The sequence below is a fragment of the Glossina fuscipes genome, unplaced genomic scaffold (assembly GCF_014805625.2).
Source record: "Glossina fuscipes isolate IAEA_lab_2018 unplaced genomic scaffold, Yale_Gfus_2 26, whole genome shotgun sequence".
In the NCBI taxonomy this organism is placed as follows: domain Eukaryota; kingdom Metazoa; phylum Arthropoda; class Insecta; order Diptera; family Glossinidae; genus Glossina; species Glossina fuscipes.
The window spans coordinates 458,785-483,908 of NW_023998421.1; the positions used below are offsets into that span (position 1 = coordinate 458,785).

Sequence of the window (25,124 nt, forward strand, 5' to 3'; positions counted from 1 at the left end):
TAGCTGAGCATAATGCTGCCTATCAAGGATAGGAGAAGTGACGATAGATGCTTATATAGATGTGCGAACATATTGACCGCATAAGCTTGAAATACTTACAACCACGATAATGTAGTGAACCGATAATTGAGTTGGTAAAGTCTATATGAATGCATGTGTATATGTAAATTTATATATAGCCGCCCAGGCTGACAGGTATCAATAAATGTAATTAACTCAAGTGCGACAACAAATAATTCGATTTCAATTAAACTAATTAATTGGTAGCACGGTATTCATATGCTTTAACTAGAGCTATTTACGTTTGGGGCGAAAATAATAAAAATTTAGTTATTATGATATTTTTCTTTTTTTTATATATAATACGAAAATTTTTATCTTTTATTTTCAGCTGAAATTATATAAAAGAGAAAAGAAAACAAATTGAAAAATCGGTACAAATTTAAAATAATAATAATAAAACTAATTCTAATAAACAAAAAACATGTTGCAATCCTTGAAAGTGTGTTCGGATAAATTAACAGAAACACCGAATAATATTAGCAGCGTTGTACAAGAGCATAACAAATCATCAGTTACCGCCACAGTTATAACCACTGGTGCAAGTTCGACATCATTGTCTACACCTGTTGCCAGCAGCTCTACTACTAATGGTAACTCCGCCATCAGTACCACAAATAATGACAGTACAAATGGTGTTTACAGTAACAACAATATCAAAAACAATAATAATCAGCAGCAACTTCATAATCTAGTGAATAAAACCCATTTGAATAGCGTACAACAACTGCAACAATATCATACTAAATACCTAGAAACGGCCAATGCAGCTGGTAACACCAACACAACGACTGTAAATACGGCAAAAAGTTTTCATCCTTACTTACGGCCACAAAATTCTAACTACAACTCATCACCATCAACATCATCATCATCATCATCCTCGCTGGCATTGGCGTCTGTTACGTCCAATACCTTAAAAACACTTGCATCGACTTCATCGGCAGCAGCGAGTACATTGTTTCAAACACTTTTACAAAACCAAATAAATTCCCCGGTTACAACTGCTACAGTAACAACATCGCCAGTGATAACAACAACAACAGCGTCAGCAGCTAAATCTGTTGCCACCGCAATAACATCAAGTGGATTATTAACTTTACCAACACCGACTTCATTAGTCGCCACCGCTAACAACAGCAACAGCTATCATGATATCATGGACAGCCAATCGTCACAAATTAATTCGTAAGTTTATTTTATATTTTTTACAATCTCTTTTTTATTTTTTGCAATTCTCCAAATAATGCATATATAAACTTTATTTAATTGTATACAATAACAATAGTTTCGTTCCCCCGTTTACGATAACGGGCAATGAACTTCAGACACCCTATAAATTACATAAATTAATATTCAACGTCCGATAATCTTCATAAGAGGAATATAACCTTGTTATGTGATGGTATGCCCACAAGTTGTGCTAAGAAATAGTTCGTGAGTAAATGTGCTAAAAACCCCCGACTCTCAAGTTCATAATTTTTTTTTTTTTTCTTTTTTTAATCCATAAAGTCTTTAATATTAAAAACACTCCGTACTCAAGTAGTCATACCGAGCCTACATTTTCAAAAAGATTCTAGAAAAGTTGCCTTAAATACTTTTAAGTAACTTTTACGCTCACCATTAAGAAGTGTGAAGCGGATAGATTCGTTATTCCAAGTATACATATCTATCAGCGACTATACTAACTAAACGTACGTGTGACCGTGACAAATAGTTCAATCGATTTAACTAACTCCCCCTCTTTGCTTTAACGACGTGTTTCGGACTGTTTTTGACATATCGCATAAGACCATACATTTTTTAAACTCAAAGTCTAAGAAAGGATCTATCTTAGCTTTGGTCTTTTGAGTCGTTCCAGCTTTTATATTGGTTTCTACGTTCATCTGTTTACAATTACTATGATTTCCGTTCCGTCAATTGATATGAAAGTTAAAGATTAGCAAATACATTTTTAAAAAACGGCCACGCCCACCGCAGGCAAATGGCTTTAATTTAATATTTATAGGAAATATTGGTCGGAAGCTATACAAAGTTCCAATCATCAGTAGGGGCAAAAGAAAATTAAGTGAAACAATTACCTTTTAAGGTAAGCGAAACTGGGAAAGAGGGAAAGAAAGTCTTCTACAGGGTATTTTAAACAAAAAATGGTCAACATATAAACATATAATTATAAAAATCCTCTGATTTAGTTAAAATACTATAGAATTTTTGTTTATTATTTCAAAATAGAAGCTATTAGAGAGGTTCATCCGTAGGTGTGCAATAAAGGTGATCAAATCTAAGACGGGTTTCATCAATAATCATTAAATATTTAAGGGTTAGGCCTGCAATTAGTTTATGTTAAGGTTATTATGATAACGATCAAAACAACTAAAAATGTTTAATAGGGCGATGATGAGCATATTCATAAAACCACTCTAGATACTCTGAATACGCAACTGAAAAACATCCATCATGACTGTTCTAGCGGTAGCTATGCAAACTTTCTGTGATCTACGACATGGGTCCTGCATTTTGTGTTTGTTGGCGAAAGAAAAACACTTAAGCAGCCAAAGCAAATGTCTTATAAGAGCGAGAAACAAATGCTGCAAACAAGCTTACATTACTTACCTACTGGTACGTTTTGTAATAATAAAATTATTTTTGTCCAAAGAAAGGGTTAAACGCTTATCAACCTTCACTGAAAATATTTCAATTCTTAGGAATAAGAGAATTTAATTAAGAATTTCTTTCATCATCCACAAGAGAGAAGAACATTTTTTTAGCGAAACTTTTCCTGGCGAATTGAATTTAAATTGAAATTAGAAAATTGACATATTGAAGGACGTAAAGTTACCCTGAGGTGTTCGTAGAATATTCCAGGAAAATGTTTGCAACACTGTTGAATAAATCTTAGTTAGAGATTTTTGACAACTTAAATTAATTTTTAACTTGGGCAAAATTTTTTTTTTATTCCTCCTCTTCTTAGAAATTGTAAAAGATGAACAAAAACACGGATGTAAATAAATAAATAAATAATGCTGTGGTATAATGCTGTGGTAAATTGTCAGAAATTATGTAAATAACCAAAACAATTGAAAGATAAAACTAGAGAAAAGTGAATTTTTATTCCCGGTAGCGTGAGGATTAGGAGCACTTGGCTCCATAATTAGGATTTGGTTTTTCAAACATTGAACAATGAGCTTCTTTTGGGCCTTAATTATTGCTGCTGTAGATGGGTGAGCCCATCTATATCATCTTTCAAATTTTAAATGAAAAATATTTGCGTTACCATTAAAACGTTCGTCGTTTGGTCAGAAGAATAGGACAATTTCCGATTTACTCAAAAATTATTTAATCTCTAATATTTACATTTGTTAGGTAACACAGTTTTGCTAACATATTATCCGGCCTGAGAAACATTCTTTTAAGTATGTTGTAGAGCTAACCCAATGATTTTTTCTTCGTCTTATTGTTATCTTATCCTTTGGATAGGGTTTTGAGTCTGGGAAGTGGCGAAAAACAATAGGCAACATTGGAGAATAGGGTCGGGGCGGCGGCAAAACTCCGCATTGTTTGTTCAACAAACTCACACATCGCACCATCATCGAAGGCTAAGGTGACATCATTGCGCCTTGACAAGTCTTGAAAAAATTCTCCAGTAAATTAGATTAAAACGCATCTTGCTACTTATCTACTTCGATCAGAATGTTCTGCAACTTGTGACATAAATTATTGAAAACCCCACAGCCAAATGCAAAAAAAAAAAAAAATTCTATGCGATTGAAGCCTTAAGCCTAAATCTAAAATAGTTAAAGGAAATGAACGCTCATAGGAACGAACTTCAGCCGAACCGAAAGGCTCTTAAATATTTTTGCTTACTCCGTAAACACTGAAACATTCTTCTATTAGGGGCTAAATGAATTGTAAACCTAAAATATACTAAACCTACTAAGGGCGGTAAAGGCAGCTAACTTTTCATGTCAATGGCGTAAGTGAATGTGGGCACAAATGAATAAATCGATGTAAGCATGTAGACAACTCGATACAGTTCAGACTAATAAGTGGTCAATATAAGTATTCAATTTCTTACTACTTTCAATTATGTGATTAAATGAGGCACGAAAGAGTCATTACGACATATGATAGACAATATCTTCTCAAGAAAACAACTGCATGAAAACCGATCACTGCCCAATACCTTAAAAAAAAAGAAAGGAAAACCGTTCCCGTTACTGCTACTTTTCGGTGATTTTTTGTTTTGGGATACCGCTCATTCACCGACACCAATGGTGTTATTTGAATTTCAATGGCACTGCACTCAGGCTTATAAACGGTTTCAGACAAAACTAGTCTCGCCTTCATCTCTGTCTCGCTGTCGCTTTGTTTGTGTGCGTTAATGTACTTTGACACTTTCGCAATCACAGCAAATCGGCTTTAATATACAAATCAACCACGGTCTCAAAACAGCCAACAGCCATTACAAAATCATACTACACTCACATGGCATGGAACTTTAAATTAGGACGACTTGAAAAGTGTTCAGAGAAGTTCGTTGAATATAGAATGATGTTTTCGGTTGCTCATGTTCAAATGTTTTTTCCCTCCTATTTTAAGCTATAATACACACGAGGCATTAATAATTTACATTATTTAAATGGTTTTACGCGCCTTATACTATCAGCATTATTACCACTACGCAGTCATTCCCATTGAAACCGTACACGCGTGTGTTTAAAATTGTTTGCATTTTCTCCGCTAACTACGTTTTGAAAACGGCAGAAGAAGAGATTTTCTTTCGTTAAATTTGCGTTTTTCATCTTTACGTTTTGAATTTGTTTGGCTATGTGCCGTCTAAAATGAAACGACTAAATCTCGTGCGGCTACATTGCGGGATTTTGGAATATTTTTTTTTTTTTTTTTTTTTTTTTTTTGTTTTTTTTTTTGCTGTTGTTGTTGTCGTTTTTGTTGTTGATAACGTTTCGCTCTTTAAATATTCGCATTTTACGCTTTTACATTCATTGAGAGTGAGTGCTTGTCGTCTTCTATTTATTCATTCCCTCCACTTTTATTGCTTAGGTTACTTGATTTTGTTGTACACGCGTTCCTTTGTATACAGATTTTCTACTTTATTATAATTTATTTAGAAAAGTAAATAGCTTTCTATTCATTTCATGTGCCATCGCTAAATGTTTTATTTTCTTGCGTTGCTTGCTGTAATAGATCATAATACGCTCATAAAATATTACAAGTTAATTGCAAGCATTTCGTTTTACTTCCACTGTCAGAAAATAAAAATGTGTGCAAAAATTCTAAAAAGATTTGTAAGGAGATTTTCTGTACGGGTTATCGAAAGAGATTTCTTTAAAAATTTGTTCAGTAAAATTTTTAAACATTTTCTAAAACCACAAAGGAAACATGGATTTTGTCAGTTATTTTTTGCGAAATATCTTAGATGCAGGGACCAGAGAATCAATTGTTTTGAAGAGCTTAGCACAGGTGTGTGCGTCAATCCTAGCATACGCTTTTATTTATTTCAAAATTTTAGATGTCGAATCGAGTTCGATATGTCGTATACATTTTTAAAAGACCGCTTCTCATCTGGTATTTTAATAAAGTCGATTCCAAGCGAAAATGGTTATATTCATAATCTAATCGCCTGTTACGTGTTGTTTAAATATTTAGCGGAAACTTCAAAATAAATTTAGTGACAAATGTATCACCTTTGTTGTTGAATATGAAATTAAAATTTCACATCTGCGGTCGGCTTAGTACGACACAAAAAGTATTTTTCCGATTTTATAATTTGTTTGAAGACTTGATTTCCGACAATCAAACAGCCATGAAACGCATTATTACGAGAGATGAGACTTGAATCTATGCATACTGCACGTAAATAGCAACCAATCAAGCGAATATCGTGCAAAAGGTGAGCCAAGATCGAAAAAACCGTTATATAGTTTTCTTCGTTTATCGTAGTGTTGTGCCCTATGAATTCTTCCCGCCGGGGCAAACTATTAGCAAGGAACGTGATTTAAGTTCGAAGATTACTTCGGAGGCGGCGAAATAGATTTGTCATAATAAATAGGTGTAAAAAGGAAACAATCAAACTAATTTTACCTTTTAGACCCACTAATGGGTAATTTTTCGCGAATAAAAGAGATCTTAAAAGATGTACTTGACCCGAAATTTATGCCGAAACTTTTCTTATCTTATATACCTTGTAGCGAGCATTATTTTTTGAAATGATTTAAGCCTGTCGGTCTGTCTGTCTGTCCGCCTATCCTAATCTTTCTTTGGCGTTTGTGTTCTGATGAAGTCCGACTTCTTTGTTTCAAGGACAAGCTGTGCTATTACTCGCGAAAAGGAATTTTCATGTTTAATACTTTTTTGGTAAGAATCAATTAAAAAATAGCATTCCGGCGGGTTAAAATAAATGTGCAAAGTGCATGGGATGAAAGTATTTTTTTAAGTTCCATTCCATATAAATGCTTTTACAAAAAATAAAAACTTTATATGAAAACAATTTCTAATAGTTTTTAGAGCGCTGGAAATTAGCCCAAAATAATGATTTGACAAAAGAAAATTACTATAGCTACATTGGACTACATAAGCATAATTTTCAGATGCCTGATCATAAAAGACTTCTCACAGAAAGTAAGCCTTCACATGAAAAAGAAGATTAATGGAAAACTTTATTAGGGGAAGTGATGTAAGATATTCAATAATTGGCCCACCGTTACGCTTTAGGTCGTTTAAGTCAAATGATATTCAAGTTATCAAAACAAAGAAGGAATACTTTCCGCTTTCTACAAGATTGCATGAAATAATGTTTATTAAAAAAAATTCTTCAATTACTTAGTTTTAAAACTGAAGGTTACAACTTTTTGTTTTTATTATTATTCATCTCTTCTTCTATGTTAATGAACTTTTAGTAATTCTCTTATTATATTTTTAATGTCAATTTACCTTAATTTAAGTATTCAACAACTCCTTAAATTAAGTACTAAACAAATTCATCATAAGCATGTATAAATTATGACAAACACCAACATTATGCCAATGCTAACCATTGCTCTAAAGTATAAATTAAATTGCAATCAAGTTAAAAGCGACTGATGAATGCCATGCCCAAGAACTTAGAGAATAAGGCAAAGCTTAATCAAATTAATTCTTTCTTAAATGTTCAAACGTTTTTGGAAAAAATTCTATTATCAGTCTTTCAATACATTTAAACCACATATAGGAGGAAACGTTGAACATGTTAAAGAAAACCTTTTTAATTCAATTTCATCTCAAAGTCTATAACTTAAGAAGGGAAAGTTTATTACTGTCCATTTAATTTTCATTTTGATATGAATGAAGTAAAAAAGTATTAACTTTCTGTCGCAGTGATTCGTTTTAGTGCACGCAGTATTTAGAGATGACTTTAATTTATTAGAAAGGGTTGTCGTACTAACGTAGCTGTAAAATAGTAATAATAATACTAGCAGGGACGAACGGTAATATAACTATGGTTGGTAGGAGTGCAAGTTCATTAGCATTTTCTTCATTATCATCCAGTTATTTCCGGTAAGAGTGCACTTTTATGATATTTCGTAAAATTATCCTTGAATTAGTTTTTGTTTAATGAAGAAGCAGACGAAAGCCAATGTAAAATTAAAGTAAATAATGTGAGAAATTAAATCCAACATAAATATAGGAAAGAGGAAATGTTTTTCAATAATTACGGCTACGTTACTGTTATGCTAAATCTTTAAATGGCCCAGTCTCTGTTTACAGGCAAGCAAGTTGTAAGCCAAAATTAGTTCACATTAGTTCTGAAGTAATTATGATTCGTTTAATATCAAATCAGGAAATCTGACTTTTTGAAATTTTATGCGAGGTTATATCAGTTTTTTAGCTCTTGTGTGTTTGCTTGCGGGTGAATTACGCTCATATTGCAATTTTACTTGGGCTCGTAAAGAAACGTAAGAACAAAGAACATGGTATGAATGGGAAAACCTTAACTAAGCTTAACATAAGAATTGTTTTTTGAAAGTCCCAAAGCACTTTGCTCCTACACCACTTGCGCTCATGGTATATTAAATCTCTGCTTATGTACGTAACCTCTAAGAAGACCGCAGGTAGCCAAGCCTCTCAGTCTTATTTTATACGCTATAGTGTTTGGAGTGCCTTTTAGAATCGATCTAAGCTAGATTTCACGCCCATTTGTCTGTCTGCGTACTGTTCGTTTACGTGGTTTATGTTCAATCTGCTGACCTCATCTTTTGAGAACTTTTGATGAAATTGAGCCGTTCAGGCCTAAGAACGAAGACTATGCAAATTGGATTGGATTAAACCAGTGTCACGTCCACTTGTATTCTGTAATGATAAGTGAAAAATAGCATTTTTGTGGGGTGAATGTAGTTGGAAAAAATTTCTAGGATAGAACCATTTTTTGAGCATTCCCTCGTATAAGCACATTATCAATGTTCAGCGCTTCATGATAAAAATGTAGAGAACACATAAGTAAAAATATAAAGTCATTGTATAGAATCTGGTCCACATAGGTCTACTTTTTTGGCACGCTTCTTTAAAGCGGGGCCTATAAGAAATAAGCCTTGTTACTCTACGATGATCTTTGCATTATCGCAGGTGTAGTGACGCATTTTAATTCTTTCAAAAGAGACGAGAAATATTTGGTGGGCCAAGGTCGCCGACTTTGAATGAGACCGCTTAGAAAACTAGATAAGTTTTTCAGTGGAAAAAAAAAAAAGATGTTTTCTTTGGTACACATGAAATCTACTTAAGAGAATAAATTTCCAAATTAAATTTAAGCTGAGTTTCATGAAAACCGTAAAGTTCTTTTTAACCTACACACTATGCTTTTTCGCGTTATCCTCGTATATGAAATGAGAAAATGCCAACCGTTAGTTTGCGCAAAAGCTTGAAGACTTTGAATTTGTCATACTTCTTGTGCATATTTTTCTATACGTAATTTTTGTTCATAAATTGCCTTAAGTGAAACTCTAATATAAGCGATTGTCACCTTTTTCACAAAAGAAAACTCTGCACGATATTTTTTCATCCTTCAAATTTCATCCAAATCTTGCGTTTTTTTTTTTTTTTTTTGGTTATAATTTGCATAAAAATTGTTTTATGTTAAACATAAAAATTCAATTTTCGCCTTTTTTCTAGCTTCTTTCCTTGTCAACGTCGGGATGGTGAGCTTTGTTAAGCGCTTTTACCTCCTTGAATTCCTGTTACGGAAAACTTCTAAAGGTTATAAATTTACAATTTATGGAATAGAAGGGAAATAATAACCATTTTAGAGTAGGTATGTTTTTGTCTTTCCTGTCTCTTCTCCGTGGGTGATGAGTTACGGAATATAAAAATGTTTTCATATTTCATTTGTTATCGAACGAATAAAAGCATTTTTCGTAATCCGTAAACTTGCGGTTTCGTATAATTTAACAGTTAAATGGCGAGAGTAAATATTTACCAAAATTTTAACCAGTTTGCAAAGTCTCCAGAAGGGAAAAAAGGAAATTTTTTTTATGAAAACTGCGAATAATTTCAACGTGCAGGTGCAAGAAGCAAACAATCGAATTAACAAACGCCAAAGTTTTCTATGGAGAATTGAACTCTAATGAAGTATATACTTATTCACCTGCGATTTAAAAAGACTTTGCTTCTTAGCTGAGTTAGTAACAAATTTTAATATCTTTCCTTACGAAACCATCTGATATTAAACATTATCGAAAAATATTTGTTGCATTTGTTGTTTCTTTATGCCTCTCTATGTTGTATGCTTTCATATGCATGTATTTGATGGCTTTCTTTTTATGATTTCTGTCTTAACTTATTTAACAGAAAATCAGATCGTTTTAGGTATAACAGTATTTGACGGCTTTTTAGTATCCTTGATATCAGTTTATTTCGCACGCATTGAACTCTATGCTCAACACACACAATTATTGAACCAAATGTCATGATGTAGTAGCTATACCAAGTCCTGAGAAATAATAATTTGGGATAATTATATAAAGAGAACAATGCGATCATCGAAAAGGAAAAGTTTACATTAAAACAAAGTCGAGAGAAACAATTGAGGACATTATAGTCGCGCAAGACCCTTTGTTAGATACCCTACTTCACTTCGCTACGGACAATTTTTTGCCCGTTTTGCAGAGACATACTTTCTATGAAAGCCCGCACATTGGAGAAAGCCCGAAATACCACATAAGTCGGTCTAAATTTTCCAAACTTAATATACTTTATAAAAATTTTAATTTTTCTCGGCTTCCACTATGAAAAACAAGAAATTAGACTTTCTCTCCTTAGGAGGGCATCTCTATATGTCTCTAAGTCAAGACACATGAGTGTAGCAAATTTCATCAAATAATTTTCCTGAACTCTTCCATTTGTTTTTATCCCTTAACCTTTAAAGGCATATTGTTGCCAATTGCGACAATAATGTATAATTAATAATAAATGTTTTTTTATTATATTTTATATTAGTTGTAATTAATTACTTTACAGCTAATCCCATAATATATAAAATTTTTGTAATTATTCTATTTTAAATTTAAACAAATAATATAATAATTATAAATTAAATTAATTTTCTAGAAAACTACACCTGGCAGCAGTGTGCATTTACGCCCTAAATTAGTTTCAAACGATTTCAGTGTTAGTTTTTACACATGTAGAAGGAAGCCGCAGGGACTACAGACAAAATATAATTCTCTTACTCTCTCTCAGTCCATCTGTGTGTGTGACTGTGTTGTAGACCCTTTCGGTTGCAAAAAGTTACCGAGAACTTTGGAAGTTCATAGAGACTGATTGGACTTAAAAACACGGCAAATCGATCAAAGAATATGCCTACAGTAGCAGTTCGATTGAGAATATTCAGCGAATTCAAAGGCTAAAAAAATTGGGTTTATTGCTCGTTAGTAATAAACCACAATAGATAAAACAAAAAAGAAAAAAAAAAAAAAAAATACAGCCATCGCATGAACATGAAAAAACCATCCACACCCACCTAACATTGTAGGATATTGTAAAGCGATTTTTATGTTTTTCTTTTTAAAGAAAAGTGGTGGATATAAAGGATCCGCCCATAACCGCTTACAATTTCCTCACTTGATCTACCTTCTGTTTGTAATACACTCCGAGAGTTAACCAAACAACATTCGCATATTTGGTTCATTATTATTTAATCGAAATTTTAAGCTCAACACGCTTAACGCTTTTTAGGCAATCTCCCATTATTTTTTTTTCTCTTTTGCTTTTTTTATACACAAAGCCTTATCGGCTCATTCCCACATAATCGCTGGTGTTTAATATTTAGTTAGTTACTTTTAAGCGCACTTAAATTTACTGAATTATTTATGAAATTTTATAAATGTGTAGAAATTAATATTAAGTGCATATAAAAGGATTTTTTATTAAACTAATTGATTTACGTATTAGGAAATTTATTGTGGTCAGAATCGCGCCTCCAGAGGAAGCGTAATGCGATTTATGATTATCTGTCTATCCCTCTTGACTTTCATTTATCTTAGCTTCGACGAAGCCATGAAATTCCAAATCGTGTTGATAGTCTGACAATGCGATATTCGATCTGTGGCTGTTAATCCCGCATCACATCTGCTATCCGATATTTCCGTCTTAAAAGCAATGAGAGAGAAAATTTAAAGTTCTTCTACAAAGATCGGATTTAATTCTTCCATAGTCAAGTTTTAAAACGTTCGCTTTTCAATGTTGACTTATTGTTGTAATTGTTGACAAGCTAATATGTCAGGTTTTTCCATAGTATATTTTTTTTTTTTTTCACAAATTTACTTAAAGTATCTTTACTTTCTTTACACTACAAAGCGAATGTCATCTCTCACGTTGCGTCTTATACGTAAGCTATAGCATTCACGTCATTCTATTTAAAAAATGTAATGCGAAATGTCAAGACTATAGTCTCAAGTTTGCTTTGGTTCCACACTTAGGTTAATTTGTTATCTTACCTATCGTCGTATTATGATTTTGTAGACAAAACTTATCTTATTTGTATCGCATTCTGTCCGAATTAGACCATTCATTGTAAGATGATCGGAAATCAGTTGGGTCGTCACATGCGAAGACAGATCAGCTGATTCTGAAAATGATTGAAAACTGATCGGCAAGGCCGTTCGTGTCACATAACACAGACATAATTTGCGTGGAATTGACAAGAGCCTCATTCTTTCTCTAGAGTTTCATAAGATACGTGGAGGTAGCACATCAAAAGCAAACATGGGTCATAGAAGCTTATTGTTAAAGCACTGTGAAGTCCAGATTGTACAGTTACGAAACTTATTTCTCATGTTTTGCTTTTTCCTGAGTTTTGGACTCTTTTGTCATTAGAATTGCCTGAGCTGATATTAAATCAAGTTGATGTTAATCTGGCTGCGATGAGAAAATGAAGTGATTGTATATGAGTTGTTATACTTCAAACGTGGGCATGTGAATGATTAAAGTTAAAGTAATTAAGAAGTAACTTGGACATCTAAATTCACCTATTATAGGGTAGGAGAGCTTGACAAAACCAGCGAGCCCATCCCTGACAGTTAGGCAAGGTTTTTACAATATTCACACAAATGACGCAAACACTAGAGCATTCCTTGCAGATAACGGTCTTCTAACTGCCCTTAAAATATGTTTTCAATCAGATTTCAGATTAATTTTAAAACAAATTGACCAACAATTTATGCGGGATCAGTGAAATTTTTACTGCCGTCGAACAACCTAATGTCTAAAAAGAGTTATATCAATTCTGAAATTTCAATATATTTTCATTATCAATAAGATGAAGCAGCAGATATTAATTGGAAATTGTGTTTACAGCTTTTTATAAAACTATTCAAGCTAATATATTAAAATATAAAGGAGAAGAGAAAGTTTGTGCATTTTTGCGAAAAATCTTCGATCTGAAAGTTTTTTAATATATATATATATATATTTTTAGCCGGAAGGCTTAATTATGCTGCGTCTAAAGTTTATTTTATTACGCTCTACAAAGTTTGCAAAGTAAAAAGGAAGCATTCGTCACTCGCTTATAATTGAAAATAATTGAAAAATTTCGATATAATTTTTGAGGTTTTAAACTAATTAAATACGCAAGTGTAATTAATTAATTAATAATTGCTTTAAATGAAATATATTTCGTTTGGTTGCTTTGCTTATTTATTCATTTTTGTTTCCGTTTGTTTTTGTTTTTTTTTTGTTTGTTTTTTTCTACTTCTTTTTTTTTTGCTCACAAAATCAATAACCACCAAAATATAATACCCTAATGCCCAAAAAATGAACAATAACAATATTTTTCAATTGCTTTTACCACATTTAAATTAATTTTGATTTCCCTTAATAAACATACATTTGCACTTGCATTTGGTGATGCAATGCAAAAAGCCCTGCAAACATGTAAAATGAACATAACATATATAATAATAATATATAATCTCACCAATGCATTCATTTGTGTGTGCATTTATTTGTATATAAAACGCACACTTACATGCATATATATGGCAATAAACTAAAGTGCATCGAAGTTAATCATCTAAATGAGTATACACTTTAAATATATATATATATGTATATAAATGCGTATATTTTCATGCGCATGTATATAATGTAAAAACCAGCTTATACTTTTATATATTTATTTATAAGCTGGAAGTGTGTTTATTTTGTTAAATAATCGTTTTCATTTGTGGTGGTACTAGGGCCGGCGCAAGTGCACGTATTATTGTATTGAAAATAATTTACTAATGATAATTAAATGTCGTTTTATTCTTTAAAATTGTAAAAGAAAATAAAGAAAAAAATTTTTAGATAATAAACCAATGAATCCGCTAATTGCAACAAATAAAACAAATAAAGTCAAACAAATAGTTTTATATAAAAAACGAAACTATTAAAAAGGAAAAAACGGAAAAGAAATCATATTCGGTTTCGACCGATTCTTTCAACACCCAACCCTAACGGTAAGCTCGATCCAGTCAAGGTCGTATATCATAACATGCCTGCAATGTATTTATCAAAAATCATTTATATGCAATTTGGCAACACTTTCTGGGCCATTACACACATAAAGTTATATATATAATTCGTCCATTTTGTAGATTGTTAGGTGAGTTCGGTATTCAATTTGTATGACATTTTTGGACGGGCCATTGAGCGAATTTTACAGACCTTTGAACTTAGCTTGACAAGAAAATGACAGGAGAGGAGTTGAGAGGACTGAGATCAAATTTGATTTTGTAGCTAATTTTTCGAGTTTATAATCTTGATATCAATAGACGGAAAAATAGGCAGCAACTGTTAAAACGAGACTGCTTTTCAAACTAATCTACAACTTGGATTGAAGTGAAGACCAGTCCGACGCACATATATATGTGTTACAAAGTATTTACTATTGCTAACATATCGCCCGTGATAAGTACAATAAACGTTATCACTTTATGTCGTATATTTATTACCTCCCACTTTTATTCAATAAACTTATTTTACTGTTATCTCATTAACTCAAAGCAAAGGTAAAGCCAATATAAAAGCAATGTCCCATTGCTGTGAAGGAATATGGAGGAATTGTGGAATTGAATTGTATGTAAAATGATTACGATTTCTTTGTTTGGTTTTTAAATTAGTTTACTTCACATTGATAAGGCTTAAGTGAAAATTAATATGGAAATTTAAGCGTTTAAGTTCTCATAAATGAGAGAATTGAGAAATTGACATAATATGCCGAAAAGGAATAATTTAGCAGTGATTCTGCTTATCCTCAGATAGAATTTTCTTTTTGCATATCTCAATAAAATAATATGTGTTGGTGGAATTAATCAAAGGCCCTTCAGACGTTCTTTGATTTATTTCTACTCACGCGTGTTAAATATTAATGCAACGCACAACATGTTACATATAATTAAAAGCAAGCACAATCTCAAAGTAGGCGAAATGGCTTATGAATCTCTCTACGTGCTTTTTGAAGAGACCAAATAATGTGAATTTGATACTCTATATATATATATGATACTCTATATATATATATGATATGGATAAGCGCAAAGGTTTGAAATTAACAGAAGATCATCAATATATAGGATAAATAGAAAAGGTCCTACATGACTCCCTTGAGGCATTGCTGAAGTGACAGGAATCCTGAATCAGCAGTGAAGTGAGTTCAAAAAGCATCTTTAAAGATCTGCCATTACAGTATGAGGATAACCAATTACTTGAATGTAGTGGGACACCTAAGTGATATAACTTTCATAATAATAAACATAAGGATACGGCAATGGACTATGGGTATAGCGGGAAGGAAAAAGCACACTCACATAAATTTAAACGCATAACAACCATTTAGCACTTACTAGAGGCAGTCATTTACTAGGGGCAATTTTAGCTGTGTGCGTTGACACGAGAAAGTTTAATGTAGTCCGGGATACTTTGACAATAAATTCACTTACTATGTTAAGAATCGTTGATGCAATGCAGAAATTAGTAAAATAGAGGAGTCGTAACTTGTCATGAAACGCTAAATTGTACAACGTGGACAACTTCGATTAAAAACAGTTTGCTCAGAAATAAGTCTTGAATTTAAAAATTTAATGAATTTGGAAACAAACAAAACATAAATTTTGAAGGGAATGAAACAAAGATCAGTGTTAATGTTTTGAAGTCTTTCTTTAAAGAAATGTAATTTTCGTGACTGGACGAACAATTGTTATCCAAAGGTTTTCCGGACAATAAGATAGAACTACGCCTGACTTCGACCTGCGACGAAGACCTGCCCTCTTCGGTGCAAGCTATTTTCTTTGGGAAATAAAAGATCAGTTAAACACTAAACTATTTGCCTTAGCATAAATGTTTCCTGTTAGTTTCCCTGGGCCAAGCTAGGGTAACATCAAACGTATGTAAGTGAGTTATATTTAATAGAAATACTTTTGTATTGCTTTGACTATGGGATGATGCAAGGGCAAAAGTTAATAGTGCAAAAATTTGCCTGTTACGAGTTTTAAAAAAGTTATTAAAAACATTTCTCCATTCTTTTCATTTATAGAGATGCGTCTAGTGAAGTTGTTGTTGATGTCTCAATAAATAACCAAAGCGCAACTAGTAGCGATGTTGATATGTTGCCTTGTAATACAAATAAAGGCAACGTTGAATTTATTAAAGAAGAGCCAGATCCGGATACAATAAAAATGTTTGTCGGTCAGGTGCCAAAATCGTGGGATGAGCCAAAACTACGTGCATTATTTGAACAGTATGGACGTATACACACATTAAATATTCTACGTGATAAGGTTACCATGATGAGCCGAGGTTAGTACAAATAAATTTTCATTAAAAATTCATTTTTATAGATTTAATCTTGTTTGTAAATGAGAAACGGTCTTCAGAGATAACACTTCTTTGGTTTAATATAATAAAATTTTATGTTAATACTAAGCGTAAGGAGCAAATAAAAAAGTAAATTTAATCAAAGCTATAAACGTTAAGAATTATAGTTATAATGATATCAGTAAATATATATAAGTTTATTGTGATGAAAGAATTTTATTATTTTTTTTTTTTTCTTACCCTTATGGTATTACTACACCTGAATGTTTAAGTAAGAAGCAGCCATTATCGGCACTTAAAAGCAATAACCATTTTATGTGCAGATACGTGTACGAGAACATACATTACAGAATTTCTTTCTTTGTTTTGTTTTTTTTTTCTTTTATGCCGCAAAACATTCATTTTGCTTTCTTTTATGTAATTTAGTGATTTTAGGCAATTTTTTTGGTTTTCCTTTTCTCTCGCTCGTTTGTTTCTAATGAATGTAAACATACTGTATATGAATACAAATGTGTTCACTTGAGGTCACCAAGAAGCCTATAAAAATTCTTTTGTACGCCTGATGAACTTTTAGTTTCACACTCCCTAAGGAACAATATCTAGATTATTCCCTTTAAGAATTTTATTTACGTTTTTATTGAATTGAAATGGAAAAATACTCCCGTTAGCGGAGAAAAAAAAAAATGTGAAAGAAATGTTTCCTGTCTGCTTTGTTCTATGAGTTCGTGGGCGCACATCAATTTCTTTGAAAAACAAATTTTAATTATGGTCGAATGAAGAAATTATGGTGTAAATGAAACCTAATGTGTAATAGAATCCACTAATAGAGAATAAAAGTTTTCATTTAAATCAGATCAAATGGCTGACATATTGCAAGTGTCATCATAATGTACAGCATAACCATTTTCATCTAAGATATTTTAATTTTTAACTTCGAAATAAGACACAAACAAAAAAATTATGCTCGCCTGGATTAATTTTAACAAGTGCGTAAAATTAGAAAAGCTTTTCATATTTCCAGCCCTTAACAATTTAACTATAGATGGGCGGACAGAGACACAAACGGTAGCAGTGATGCGATGGCCGCAAAACCAAAAAATTGAAGAAGTAAACTATCGGAGTGATGTTCGTTCTGAGAGGCGATGTTCGACGGGATAAACGGTCGGCCGATGGGACGGTTACACGGAGAGAGCGTCGCAGAGAGAGACGATCGCAGAGCGAAAGAGTCGCAGAGGCGGACGACCGAACTGATGGAGGATCGAAACAGCACATGGTCGCAGGTAGAGACGTTCGTACAGACTAACAGACACCTACAAGGAACCGCAGGGACAAACACTCGTAGAAATGGTAGTTTTTGGGCGCAGACAGTTGCAGAAAAGGAAAGGCACTAGTGAAATGTCGGGCCGGCAGCAGATTAAAGGAACAGACGATTGAAAAAACGTACGATTAAAGGAGCAGACAGGCGGCCAGCAACAGATACTCGCATCTGTAGACGGAGGGAGGCAATTCCAGAGACAGGCAGAGGCAGATACAGACAGTCGTAGCAGCAGATGTCCCCAAACATACACCGTTCGCAGACGGGCAGATGTGCCTCAAAGACAAACACCACGCAAGGACGCAAAGTTGAGGGGGTGCGCAATGTCTTATGTATATATGTAGTTTAATTTCAACAAGGGGGAAGATAAAGTGATTGTTAATTTCCAGCCTCCAGCGCTAGGTAAAATGATCAGATTGATTATGCTGTCTCCTTCCCTCTCTTCTTATTTATTTCAATGTAAAAAAAGTTGTCATTTCCTAATATGTCAGTTACTTCGAGGCACTTCTCAAATTAACAACAGGTAGGACAGGACTTGTATTTATATTTCAGTGTCGCCAGCAACGCACACTAGCGAGGAGATTTTTTAAAAAATATATTGAAATATTCCTTACCTGGATATACAATAAGGCTGTGGATTTATTTTCCATCTATCTAAACTTGCTCGAATTCTTTATTATGTAACTGTACTAGTCGCCTTTCGCCGACTCAAAGCCAAGAATACGATTAAAGTAGACATTCGATAAATATTTCGTATTGAGTAAATAACGTTGCCGTTCTTCTCTTTAAAAAAAAAAAATAAGCGAATGTGTATTAAATCAAGTGCATGTGAGAGAAGAATACTCAGTAGTTCATCTTGTTGTCAGTATTGAAGTTAAATTGCGTTATTCTGTATATCTGCCGAAAAGGGTTGGCTCAAATGATATATGAAATTGAGAGATAATTTGATGAAATTTAAAGAATTGCATTAATTTATGAAAATATAAATAATATAGAATAAGTTAATGAGTGCAAGAGGAAACCTGGCTGAAAAACAATTTTCATTAAAATTAACCCATGAACTGCAGGCAGTTGGTTAATTTATTAAAGCCTCTCATAATTCTAACTAAAAGTTTTGCATTTCAATTCAGTCCAGAATAATAATAACATATGGATGAGAGCACATTCAGAAAGGTGGTTAACTAATGGTTCTATTAATAGATAAAGATATTATATTAGTTTGTAAAATACCTGTAAGTAGAGTGGAAATAAAAATATTGGTAAGAAGAGCGGCCTTTGAAAAGTGTTTCTGGAAAAGCATATTTAACTTTAAGTTTACGTCTCTACAGGTTAACAATTAACAATTAGTACAGTTGGCGTATCGCTAACCTTATCAGAAACGCTTTCAGACCAGATTTATAAACGGGCTTTCCAGATATCGGTGTGTCAAGTTTCCCAGATGTATCTTTAAGAGCTTGTAAATTATTAACGAAAATAAAAAAAGTATTGGATCTTATGGGTTTGTTTGAGCATTTTGTCTAATGGTGCGCATGGGAGCAAACTCACGCCCACTTTGCTTTCTTAATTGATCAAAAATATCATTCAAATGTCAATTCCTTATTGTAATTGTTGCGAAAAGTCCATGGAATTTCTGTAGTCTTGGAAAAGTAGAGTTTGGTCCTTTGTTTTTCGAAAAAATAGGAAAAAATGGGAAAGAATAGGTTTTCTCCCGTAATTGAAAGACAACGAAAATTTCTGAAGGATTCTATGCTCCATAAGCATTCTTTTAAAGCTCGGAAATTGAGATGCAATAAATTTGATGCATCCAATATTTTATGTGTTAATTACAACTCTCTTCCAAGTACGCTCTGACGTCAAATAGATTGTTAATAAGGCATTTGTCCACAAGCAGTAGCAGTGACAATAGAATTCGGCTCAAGTAGCGGAAAATAAATAAAATAAAATATTCATTCTTAAGCAATTTTTATCCACTTCTAACAAAAGTACGTCCTCCACTGTTTTTCTAGTACTTAGAGATCGACCGCAAAAGTAAGCATAACTTAATTGGCATTCATTTTACATTTGTATAAAAGTTTCCCCAAGAGTATGGAGTAAATAGAAAAACATATAAAATGTATATTTTTTTTTTTTTTTTTTTCCAAATATTATATGTTTTTAAAAAATAAACCATATCTGTATTTAATTATGTTGCATGTTATTCTGTTAATTAGTCCTTAGAATTATGTGGTAATGTTGTTGTTCAATGTTCTTAATGTTGTTTCTTCTTCTGTTCTATTCTACATACAATATTTACTCAGTCAAGAGTAAAACCTCAGAGTCTGAGAGATATTGAAAAAAATAAAAAATAAAAAAACAGGAAAAAAAAATACATATACATATATGGAAATAACTACAGCTTTAAGTGTATGTATATATGTTTGTATGCTACGGTCTTATTAAAATATTTACAGTACTGCAGTTAATTAAAGTGTATTTCGTCTGACGATATATGCAAACACATATAAGCTAACTGAAATGCATGCATACACGTATCGATGCTTGCAACTGTTTATGTATGCCTGTGGATATATGGATGTATGCATGCATAGAGGTATCAGTGTGTTTGTTATATATTTACTTGTTTGTTTTGTATAATGTTTCTGATATGTGTTTCTTGTTCTTTTTCTTTTTGCTTTTCCTTTTCGTTTCTTCTTTTTTTTTTTTTTTTTCTTTCTCCTCCAAATTTTGTCTGTTACACAGGGTGCTGTTTTGTTACGTATTATACACGTAAGGCTGCTTTGAAGGCTCAAGATGCTTTGCATAATATCAAAACACTGGATGGGGTAAGTAGCACTTAATCCGTAATTGTAACTCTGTAACTGTGACTGTAAGTCTTAAAGGTTGTGTATGTGTGTCTTTAGTTCTCTCATTCAACACAAGCTATTAATATTTGGAAACTGACAGCTGCAAATTTAATAACATAAAATATGAATTTTTTTTTTTTTTTTTTTTTGTTTTATTATATGCGGTTTATGTTTAGCATGTTAAATAGAATATTTTTGTACGTTATATATATATAGATATATGCATCTAATAACGAATACGCCCAATTTTAACTGCATTTTCTAAGAGCGTTAACATTCTACCATTTTTTTTTTATCTTTGAAACTTGAATTTTGTTCAGTATTTCTATCAATTAATATTTTCTCACTTACTTCTTTGCGCTTATACTCGACTCATGCATACTTGCAACAACGAATATGCGATAAATATTAGATCATCCAAAAGTTAATATGGCAGTTTTCTTTGTATGTTTACATTCATAAAAAATTGACTTTCACATATCAAAATATATATTCGAGTACAAAAGTATTCAATTTCTAAATATATTTTTGGCAAACTTTTTTCATAAGATCAATAAAAGCACGAACGTAATGAAAACTATTAAGTTATATGTGGATAAGAGAATCAAACCAACAATAATGTTAAAAATCCTGAAATGAAAATTGCAGTTAAAAAGCTCAAGTCTCGCCTTGAGCGATCGCCAATGTTAGTCCAAGGCAAGCTCCAAAGGCCACTATTGTAAAAGCACTATTTATATTCCTTTACAAATAAACTTTATGCTTCATTGCAAACCCTAAACCTTTCGTCAGACAAGGTACATGGGTCAGTTCATTGTGAAATTCAATAAATTCGGTCAACGATCGCAATCATTCTTAATCTAAGAGATCAATGCAACGCCGAGCAATGCCATATCGCATGAGTAGGCGTTAGGCGAGTAGTGCTTGCAAACAAACTGTCCGTCAGATGAAAGATTTCTTTCCAATTTAAATCTGTAAACGCAAAGAACATATCACAAAGGAGTTTCATTGCTAACAGCTGCCACTACTTGCAAAAATTGAGCACTTCGAACTGAAAATGCTTTTTCTGGAGACCAATCCGAGGTTACTGGCGTAAAGTTTGCCACAGGCGAGTAGTTCACATTCTTGTCTTTGCTAAACGATTGACTGCCTTCCCTTGTGTTGTTCTTCTTCTTTGCTAAAATACTTGGAAATTGCACAATATACGAGGCAGATGTCCTGTGGCCGAGGTAAGCTCGTCGAAATCCAGCTTGACATTTCAATCATCTGATTTGCCCATTACAAGCCTATTACACATCGTTAGTCGCTATCTGTTTACTGCTATGTTCTGATACTTAGGCCTAACTTCATACTGGCAAACCAAACCAAAGATATGTGAGGGCAAAACGAGTGTGCGACTTTGCTTCCTCACAAATTTAATTAGAAAGACCGAGCGAGAGCAAGAAATACGCAGATAAAGGAAAAAAATGAATTCTAATTTTCTTGCGGCTTTAATTTCAGGTAGCTTTTAATCTTCCATAAGATAAGTTGGAAATCTGAGGTGACTCTACTTAACTCTCTCGGTAGCACACACTGCACGCTAGTTACTGACAACCACTTTTGATTTTATGCTGATAACTTAAGATTTAATTTTTTTTATATGGACGCTTGGCCCCTAAGTATTCCAAACTCTAGACTTTAAGATCTGTCTTTTAGATTTAGGAAATTATAATCGGTAGGGACACCTTTCGTTTTTCCAGTACAATATAACGTAAAAAATGGAAAAGTGATTAACTTCCACCTCAGTGTTTACAGGTTCAAAAGTCAATGCGGTCGTAGCTATAGTAAATGTTCAATGTTCAATCGGTAAAGGTACAAAACTTACCGATAGGACACTCTCTTTCCCCTTTCCATACTTCTCTCTGACGATCACCTTGTTGCACGAACTGAAGCATTGCCTTAGTGGTCGGCTATGTTAAGAAGAAAAAAAAAATTCTAGGAAAACCCGAGCATCTTTTTAGTTCGGCCTGTCACAAACGAAGTGATACTTGGTTTTTTTGACAGATAAGAGAAATACAGTAAACCGCATTACTTCCAGGATAACCTAATGCATAAGTGTGTGCATACTTATTCAAGTGCCATTTTCTTCTTTCACAAATCTAAGCATATACTTTCATACTAATATTAAGCTTCGCTTGATGAACTACTTAGGGAATAATTGCAAACGAATTAATTAAAGGAATCCTTTCATCATACAACGTCAAGCAGTGGCTTTTCAAAATTCTAATTTCGATAGTTTCATGAATTCGCATTAACATTGTCATGTCTCATACTAAGAAAATGTATTGTATATAAACTTTATATCAAAATTAATGAAGACTTCAGAACAAACATTGAAAAGTGAAACAGTTTTCTTGAATAGCTGAAAAGCGTATGTCACGCCTTCAGGACATACGTTGAAAAGAAGAAAATAATCAGATCACGATTTTTTTTGTTTTGTCGCTAGTTGTGTCACTAGCCTTCTTTGAGTGTTTAAAGGATGCGAAAGATTTCTTATTATTAATAAAATATATGCAAGAAGTATGTTGTTATCATTAAATTATCTGCAAGTGTAACAAGAATCTTTTGCAAAACATACTCAAGCGTTTTAGTACTTGAATTAACCTCGAAGAACTAATGTGAAGCAAGCAAGAATCGTTAAATGTACTTACTTTAGTATTTGATAGTCTCTGTAATCAATCTGTCTGTTTACAGTAAATCTTATTACAATATTTAATTATGCAATAATCTTGTTATTGTTTAAGTACCACTTTTACCAAGCTACAGAAAGATATTTCAAAAGCAGTAAATCGTAAGCCTATCAATAATTATATTCTGCGCCATTTGTGGCACAGGCATGTATGCAACACTCACAAGAACTTGAGATAGGCGCACCTTTCATTGCACTGATCGATTCAGAATCACTTTGTAGTTTGGCGTGTGAACGAACGTCGTTGAAAATGATTCGAATCGAACCATTCTTTCGATCTCTTCGAATATAAGGCCTTCTTCTGAAAAGTCGTTATGTGAATAACTCTGTTGAGCGAGTAGTGGGTCCTGCCCCACTATAATGCTTTTATTTGGACAATCGTCTGCTCAATTAAGAATTGCAATCATCCACTTGTACTAGTATTTTAAAAGTGCATACGAATCATAAATAGATGTTCTTAACTAGAAAGCCAAATGGAAATATAAAGCGATTGTAAGTTGTTGTTGTTGTAAATACTTACCTAAGTGAAGATAATGTTGGGGAATATACTGTTGAATGACAGAGGGTTGAGAGAAAAATATAAATTCTGGGAGCGAGTAAGCTTTAGAAACTGCATGGGAACTACAAGCTAGTGAACGGGAGTGGTAGAAAGCCGAGACACGGCTGAGTTTGAAAGTGTTTAATGCACTTTGTTCACCTAGTCACCCAGCGTTGCTATAGGTTTTTCATTGTACTATCTAAACTTTTATTCTTGATTTTCCGTCCGTTGTAGTGCGTGCTATACTCTTGGGAATGAATTATTCGCCATTGCCATAAACCACTGTACTAAAGCTCTTTTATCAATGCCATTTTGATTGAGTATATGCATATATTTGCTCGTAACACCTCAGTCAACTGTCTGTTTCTTCTTTCAGGATTAGCTTATATGCTGATTATTACCTTGAGCGATAAGTATGAATCGGTTTAGTATACGACCACATCAATGTTAGTATTATTATTATATATATATTTACTTACTCACCTTTCAACTTTAAAAGAAGTTTTATAATATATTTTGCGAAACTCGTAAGAATATTGAAGAATTTTCACACCATCTACGTCTGAGTATTTCTACTCAATTTATCGTTCAGCCCTTTTTTGTTTAGTTCACTGTCTTCTCTCTAATTATAATCATTAATAGTAATATCACTGTTATTACATTACAATTATTATTGTATTTTTTACCAAAATTATTAACTACAGTCAATATTTTAAAAGCACGAATCAGTTTCTTCCCTTAAAATTAAGTTCGAGTTAAATGGTCTCTTTCTTCCTCTTCCTCTTCCCCTTCCTCTTCTATATATTATATAATGTATCGTTGGACAAAATTTTGCTTCACAATAGCTTAAATTTTGTAACATACTTGCATTTATTTGTATTGCAGAACGAGAAGAATTGAAGAGACAAGAAAACACCACAGTTACACATACGCTTACGCACAACAATCGCTTGTTAATTAGGTATATTAATGTTTACGAGAATTGAACTGAGTAGGAGGAAAACTGCAAGAAGTTCATATGAGCGTTATGGCGAATCTTGGATACATACCAATCACTTCAGCGTACGTGTCAGGCCAATAACCGATCATTTATAAGCTTTTAATGAAAATGTTCCGAATGGCGAGGGGTGGTTCAAGAGTGCTTAAATACTTACGCGGACGTTTATGCTAAAGCATTCATATCATTTTGCATCACAATGAAAATGAAATTTTACAGCTAATTATTTTTCACTTAATTTTGTATCAATCCAGGGTTTTTTAAATATTGTACTTGCCTAAGTAAGGATTTATTGTGGGTCTCTT

General features: G+C 32.9%; 1 protein-coding gene across 3 annotated transcripts in view; it reads left to right on the top strand.

Moving 5' to 3' along the window:
• Positions 1 to 393: 393 nt before the first annotated feature.
• LOC119635554 (CUGBP Elav-like family member 2) overlaps positions 394 to 25,124 on the top strand; it is a 134,746-nt gene continuing 110,015 nt past the window's right edge. The window contains exons 1-3 of one of the 3 annotated variants that reach the window (XM_038030412.1): positions 394 to 1,248; positions 16,121 to 16,383; positions 20,456 to 20,538. In XM_038030412.1, coding sequence (XP_037886340.1) covers positions 485 to 1,248; positions 16,121 to 16,383; positions 20,456 to 20,538 — 1,110 coding nt within the window. In that variant the 5' untranslated portion in view covers positions 394 to 484. The remainder of the gene's footprint in view (positions 1,249 to 16,120; positions 16,384 to 20,455; positions 20,539 to 25,124) is intronic. The other 2 variants (XM_038030409.1, XM_038030410.1) reach the window with 2 other exon arrangements.